This window comes from Chaetura pelagica, unplaced genomic scaffold (genome assembly GCF_000747805.2).
Source record: "Chaetura pelagica isolate M959 unplaced genomic scaffold, ChaPel_1.0 scaffold341, whole genome shotgun sequence".
Lineage (NCBI taxonomy): Eukaryota > Metazoa > Chordata > Aves > Apodiformes > Apodidae > Chaetura > Chaetura pelagica.
In genome coordinates, this window is record NW_009952151.1 from 1,536,477 (window position 1) to 1,543,783 (window position 7,307).

Sequence of the window (7,307 nt, forward strand, 5' to 3'; positions counted from 1 at the left end):
TCTCAGTTAACAGGATTCTTAGTAAGTTTATTGGTCACTTCTGCAAATTCAACCTTCCAGGCAGCTGTTTTGCTGTCCTTGTCTGAGTCCCTTTCAAAGCTCTATTGAGCATTTGAGCTAAACAACACATACCAAAGAAACCTATAATTCTGTAGCCTTTACACAAAAATGATGGTTCAGAGCTCCTTATCTCAAATCCAAATACATTTCAATGTTTAACAGCAGACAAAGAAATGCCCATGTAGGCTAATCACGTATTTCAATCACGTTTTTTTATTACAGCCCTTAAGCCTGCTCCTGTGACCTGTAACAAACAGTACACCCCTTATTTTCATCCTGAATACTTTATTTTGCATAGCGTGGTGGTGCTTATGCCACTGTGAGGTGTATTTCTGATCAGAACACTCAGTATCTTAGAAGACTCTGTCTGATGAGTTCATGCATCCTAGTTCAGTCAGCCTAAACCTTAACATTTACCAACAGGTTTAACAGTAGGCCCACTTGAAACATATTCAGGATCTGGGTATTAAAAAGAATGAACAATATTGTTGACAGAAATACATGAAGTGCCACTGCAGATGAGACCAATATGCCCCATTAGTCTAGCACAATGCTCTAGCTTCAGAATGAGATACAAGAAGCCTTATAGATTAAAACTGCAGCACAGCTTCCCAGAGACAAATATCCTCTCACCCAGCATGTGCCTTACATCCTAAACAGAGTTTCCAATCCATAGAATATATAGAATGCCTTTACTCAATGTAGTATAGATAGTTTTGATTTACTCTGAAGCTTTTTTCTTTTTTACCCTGCCAAACAAAAGACCTCAAGGAATACCTGGCAAGGATCTCTGTGATTATTATGCTTTCCATAAGAGAAGTGCTTTCTATTTGCTTTCAGTTTTTTGCCTTTAACTTCCTTGGATATCTTTGTCCTTGTAAGGTGAAAAAAGCAATTCCACATTCCAAGTTACTTTCCTCATACTCTTCTCTTTACATTGCCACTATCACATCCCTCTCATTCATCTCTCTCTGAAGTGAATGAATCTATTTTCATATGGAAGCATAATGTTGTCACCTAGTGTTCAGGCATTCTTCTCTTTACTCTGTTTTATGATTGTCAGATCACTGACTGCAATACTTCAATATCATACAGATCTTGTCATTATTACACATCTTTCCATTATGGCTTTCACTGTGAATAAGGTGGGGCTTACCTGAATATCAACTACAATAACATTTTTTTCTCTAGCAGCTTCTTTGAATATGGATTTTCATGGAAACCAACATGACTGGATTGCTAACATTTCAGAAGAGTTCCATGGAGATTTAGTATCAAAGCTGAAGCTTTCTGAAGGACCCTAGCCTAGATGCCCATTAATGAGTGGGAGTAATGGAAGACTTAATTCTCATGTACATGACTCCGTTAGCACCGCATTTCATTTGTTATTACACTCCATATGCTTGCAGACTCCTACTCACAGCTGCCAACTGGTTGCTGTGCAAATCCCATATAAAAAAACCATGCAGATTTATTGGCTTTTCTAGCTTGGGTTAACCCAGAAAAATTATACCTACCTCAATAAAGCCTTTGAGGGACTATTTACTGGTGCTCTTCTAACAATTTATATTGTGAAAATAAGTCAGGAAGGTTACTTAGCTGCTTACTGAAATGCAGGTCACCTTGAGGTTAAAAGCAGTTACTATTTTATAATGCTTTAAATGGCAAGAAATAGAATAATTGGAAATGGAAGGGAACTTTTACTATTGAAATTAGTTCAAGGGTAAGTCCTGGGTGGTGTTAAAATAGTCGAGTAGTTTACATGCTGTGCAAATTATAAAATCTCAAGTACCAGAAGTTCTTTCAAGATTATTTTGAACACCTGATGGAATCAGAGATGCAAGTAAAACCTGGCAAAGCCTTTTGCTGAGAGTCAGAACACATGTAATTAAACAGTTAAATAGGAATGTTCCCCTACTCATCTGTGTTAGCTAACAAAGAACTTAGTTTCCACAACAGTATAATATTTAAAATGTGTATCTAGATTAACACTTCCCTTTGGTTGGTCAGAATCCAGACATCCCAGAAGGCAAAGATGACCCATCTACTTCCATTTTTCGGATTGAGTGCAAAAAGCAACAAATTCTAAATATTGAAAAATAAGTCTGTAATCCTGCGATTTGATTTATATCCACTAAACCCACATAGAATTTCACTGAACTCAACAATCTGTGCCTGGATCTGATTACAGGATTAGGGCTGTTGTTGAAATCGCAGGCAGCTTTCCTTGATAATAATCCAAAGGCAAGAGCAACAAGAGAGGGGGAGAAGAGTATTTTTAAATACAACAGAATTTCTTTTATGATTTGTTTCTTCCCCAAAAGTGTCCAGACCAAAATTTTGTTTGAGTATGTGCATTTAAGGTTTCATGAAGAGCCAAGTTTTTTAAAAGGGCTGACACAGAAATGCATATAAACTTCTGGCTTCAGCTTCCCTGTTACCTGACAACACTCAGGTATTTACAAGAGCAAGCTTTGAACATATTTCTTCACAATTTCACATTGTGAAAGTTAGAAATAGAAAACAATCTGTATTTTAAATACTTAAAATTTCATCTCATTACCACCAACAGCAGGGTTTTCATTAAAGACATTATTTCAAAACCATTTTCTTATTCATAATTTATGACTTTTCATCACCTGGTGGGACATTCCTTTAAGTGAAGAGCAAGAATGTTACAGTAAGTCATGAATTCTCACTAGACACTGCTCTACATCACTTACTAACTTAATCTTTAATTAGCAAAGAAGTGAATTCAGTTATGCAAAATATGATAGCTTGATTTTGTACAGTAAAATTGTAAAAAATATAAAACCTTAAAGATACACAATTGCTTCCAGAGACAGACAACTAAGAACAGTTACATCAGCCAAGGAGCCTTACTAGGCAGCAAGCCATGGAGCAGAAACCTACAGACAGGGGCATATAAGCATAAACTTCAAGAGCAATGACTGAAATGTCACACTGGCATGTGCTTCTACAGAGAACAAGTGGGTTTGCCCAACTTCAGACCATACTAAATACACTGCTTGAGTGGCTACTTTTGTTAAGTAAAAATTACAACAAATTCTCAGGCAAAGATGACCCAAGTATCACCTTTTGTGCCACTTTCTAGGAGATATTAAGAGTATAAAAAAAACCTCATTTCTACCTAAATTTCTAAATGTATTGGATATTTCAACTTATGAAATAAAGTGTTGACAAAGTATTAGAATAGACCAGCAGCATGTGTGACTGAATTGCTTTTATCTCAGAATTCTTTCGTTCCTGTGCTGCTTCTATAAAGCAGGTATCTGGGGAGTTGACTAAGTTGTACAACAGCTTAATGATGTGAACAAACTCTCTCTGGAGATAAAAGATGACAGTTCTCTTGCTGTGTGAATCCCATTTGCTCTAAGGTGGATCTGCCTCTTGCACTGTATTAGAGTGAACTTTCTTAGGTCAAAATTCCCCAACTCCACACACACCTCCTGATGGATTTCTTCTCTGCCTCAAGTGTTCATGCAGTGAGAATGCTCACGTTAAGCAAAAATCCCAAAGGATCAAAAAAATTGCTCTCAGGGTTGTTAGTGTTTGTTTTGTCTTCTACACAACCACTCTGAAGAGCCAGTAGGTGATTTTAGTACTTCCTTATATACACTGAGAGACAACACAAGAACCTCTTACCAGACATGGCAGTGAGGTCAGCACTGCTGCTGAACAGCTCTGTAATTCCAAGACCTCTCCAGACATCCTTCAGATCAACTGCCTGTTCAACTCTGAACCTGAAGAACATAGGAGAAAATGACAAAATGCCCAGAATGTAAGCAGAATTATTGTTATTAGGTTAACAGTTCTAGGTAATGACAATTGAAACATGGAGGTAAATAATGTAATGTAAAATAAGGGTTATGTAAATTCAGGACAAGTAGAACAGCAGAAACACTTCCAGACAAGTTACAAGTTTACTTTACCAGTAGATCTTTTTTCCAATGCAGAAGTAATAAAAAATATGCTACTGGAATATACAGACCCTGACCATAAAACCTCAGTGTACAATGATGCAGTATCTAATGTAAATGGTTATTTTTTATAAAAAAGGCTTGTTATAAAACCTGAACTTATTTGTACACATACTAGAATATAAAATATTGCAAAGGACAGCACAAACTTCATAGGCAGCTGTTGGCAAAGAAGTTGTAGGAAAGTAAGGAAGATACTCCATTTTGATTTAGACAGTTTAAGCAAAGACCAGAAATTATGAAAATGAATATAAAGCATTTTTGACTCAGCTTCTAATTACTCTGGTGGCAAAATTTTAATTGGGTTTTGATTGCGAGTAAAGAACAGGGAAAACAAACAGTTGTTAGCACAACTATGTGAGTACAACCTGGCAGGATTTCAGCTTTAGCTTGCAAAGGCACGTTCTAGGCTATGTTACTGGAAGGACAAACTGAGATTAACCCAGAGGGCAAGATTTTGGACACAAGCTTTTTCCATTTAGAAAGACTTCTTTTCAAACATGATACAAGTTATGCCTGGTGTCATTAAGACAAAAAAAATCCATCAAGTCTTTTAAGTATGGCCAGAAACAGACTGGACAGATGGAGAAACAAAGAAATACATGAGAATATTAATAACAGCCCCAATCATAAAATATCAGAGTCTACAGAAATCACAAGACACTATTTATAAATATGTTTTTTTATGGATGAGTTATGGGTTCTCTGTAGAATGACCAAACAAAATATTAGTGATTTACATTATGCTAACAGCTACTGGTTATAACTGTCCAACACAAAATACATAGTCCATGAGGTGTTACAGTTTCTTCAGCAAGCCACTGTCAGAAACAACTCTACAATTACATTGCAGTGCTTAGTGAATGGTCTTACCTGGGCTAGAATGAAAACCAAAACGTGCTTCTGTGTGATTGCTTGTAATAATTCTTTTTCAGGACTAAAAAGTCTTTGACTATATGGAGGAACATATTCTTTCGAGCATAAAGTATAGGTCAGAACTCTGATGAGAGTTCTCCGATGAGAACAGCTGATGGAGAGCTGAGAACTATGATTCCTCAGCACATATAAGCCTTGGCAGCTTGAAAAAGAAGAATCTGGCTATCAAAAGACAACTTGTTAAGAGTCAAGTGGATCTTCCTCATTTACATTTACACAGTATGAGAACAATCCAATACACAATCTACATTCTTAATGAATGCAGAATGTCATTAGAAGCTGAAAATCTATCATGGAGTAGGTATTAGTCATTACCCAAAGAAGAATTTAATGCAAGTTAAAATAAGCACTGGACATAGTTCAGAATCTATAAATCACTGGTGGCACCAGATAAATTTCAGGATATGCTTGGAATAAAACCACAAATTGATTCTTGTGATTTTATTGTTTTGGCAGTTCTCAAAAGAATCAGAAGATCAAAGATTTATGTACTTGAGGAAGCTTAGGGTGTTCTGGCATATTCTGCATCAGTCAAGGTGGCATTATTGTAATGAACAAGATGGAGACAGAGGAGATGACCTGAAAACAGCCAACAGGATTGGAGGAAATGGAAATGTGTCCTGTTTTCTTCTTCAAGAGGAAACATCATTTACTTTCCTCTTAAAAAGCTATGGATATTAACACTGGTCAAAAACTACAAGGAAGGAACTCACAGGCCTTTCTGCAAGATTTTAGCTTTAAACTGAGACAAATCTGCAAGTTGCTCATTCATCCAAATCTCCCACTGGCTTACAGGATCCAGAACGAGAGATGAGTTTTAGTATCACTATACAGTTGTAATCTAAGTCCAGATCTACTTTGAAGACTTCAGTAAAAACCCTAAGATGAATTAAGACTTGATTCCTCACACCAGAGTTAACCAGTACAGAGGTCCTGTCTGGGCACATTGGATAAATGCAGAAATATTTCCTTCTGTATTGAAACTATAACATTTTGAAACACACATCGAACTGTACCTGCCTTAAAAACATGCAGTAAAGGCAAATTAATGTTAAAATGCGTTTTATAAAAATTTCAGAGTGGCATATTTTTCCCTTGTTGGGCTTTTACTCCACCAAAACAAGTATTAATTAGTATGTTAGTATTAGATTATAATTAATATTAAGCTTTCCAAATAATTTAGCTATCAAGTAGCAATGTCACACTAGTAAAGAGCATCAAGATAAGACACTAGCAAGAAAAGTGTGCAAGAAAAGCTAAATTTGAGGTCACAAATAAGAAAAACAACTGCAAAAAAGCATTTTCTCCAACAGCAGGGGTCATGGCTCTGCCTATCAGCTGTTAGCCAAAGCCAAGAAATGAAGATGTGAGTTAGCTCTCTATTTCCTTTTACAATGTTTATTTGTAAAGTCTCTCTACTTTCTACATATAAAATGCAGGCCAAATAACTGAACGAAAATGCTTCCCTTGACTTCCACCAAAATGAAGGATAAAATGAGATGTTTAGGAAGTAGAATTATATTGAGAAACCAACAGTTCTCTGGGGAGTTCAGCAGAGAATCACAATATTTTTATGAAATTTAGACCTTACACAAGCATTAGATTAAAATGATGCATTTATGTCATCAACAGCCTCCCTAGTTATGTTTCTGAAGCTTTAGGTTCTGGATAGACCATTAACTTGAGCTAACCATACCAGGCCATCTTTTTTCTATTTTACAGAGTTTAAAGACTGAAAAAAAAGATGGCTCCATCTTGTGCAACCCTTCTGAAATGCTGAATTTTTCATTAAGTCCTTAGACCCTCAGGATCCACAGAACCAAGGTTTAGGGTACACTTCCTGGTTACACAACTGAAGTGAACTCCAGCCTAGTGTCATCCCAAAGATTTTAATTTCAAAACTTACTAAGAGTTCTATAAGAGCAAAAGCAAGAAATTGCAGATTTTCAGATTGGTTCTAATACATTACATTCTGCAGAACAAAAAGCAAACAAAGGAATGGCTCCACTGCTTGAAATAAAGTGTTCTTGCCTGGAGGACAGGCCCTCAGGATCTAATTGCTATTTTAGCCTAGTAAGCAGCCTACAACACAAAGCTGGCTGTTGATATCAGCTCCAACAATTTGGTTGGAATTTTAGCTAGGTTGTCCTAGGTGCTAGAACTAGTCTGCATGATTTAATAGCCTGAAAATCCATACAACTGCTCTGAATAGTTGAAGCGAGGCAGGTTGTGATTCCTTCTCTGACAACATCTTTCTAAGTCAAGACTAAGCAGGGGCTGCAGAAGTTGGCTCAGTGTGTATTTCAGCAG

At 36.6% G+C, this 7,307-nt stretch overlaps 1 protein-coding gene across 1 annotated transcript in view; it reads right to left on the reverse strand.

The window, feature by feature from the left end:
* SERPINI1 (serpin peptidase inhibitor, clade I (neuroserpin), member 1) overlaps nucleotides 1-7,307 on the reverse strand; it is a 20,655-nt gene that overhangs the window by 4,342 nt on the left and 9,006 nt on the right. Inside the window, exon 5 of the mRNA XM_010006782.1 lies at nucleotides 3,727-3,824. Within this exon, the coding sequence (XP_010005084.1) occupies nucleotides 3,727-3,824 (98 nt within the window). The remainder of the gene's footprint in view (nucleotides 1-3,726; nucleotides 3,825-7,307) is intronic.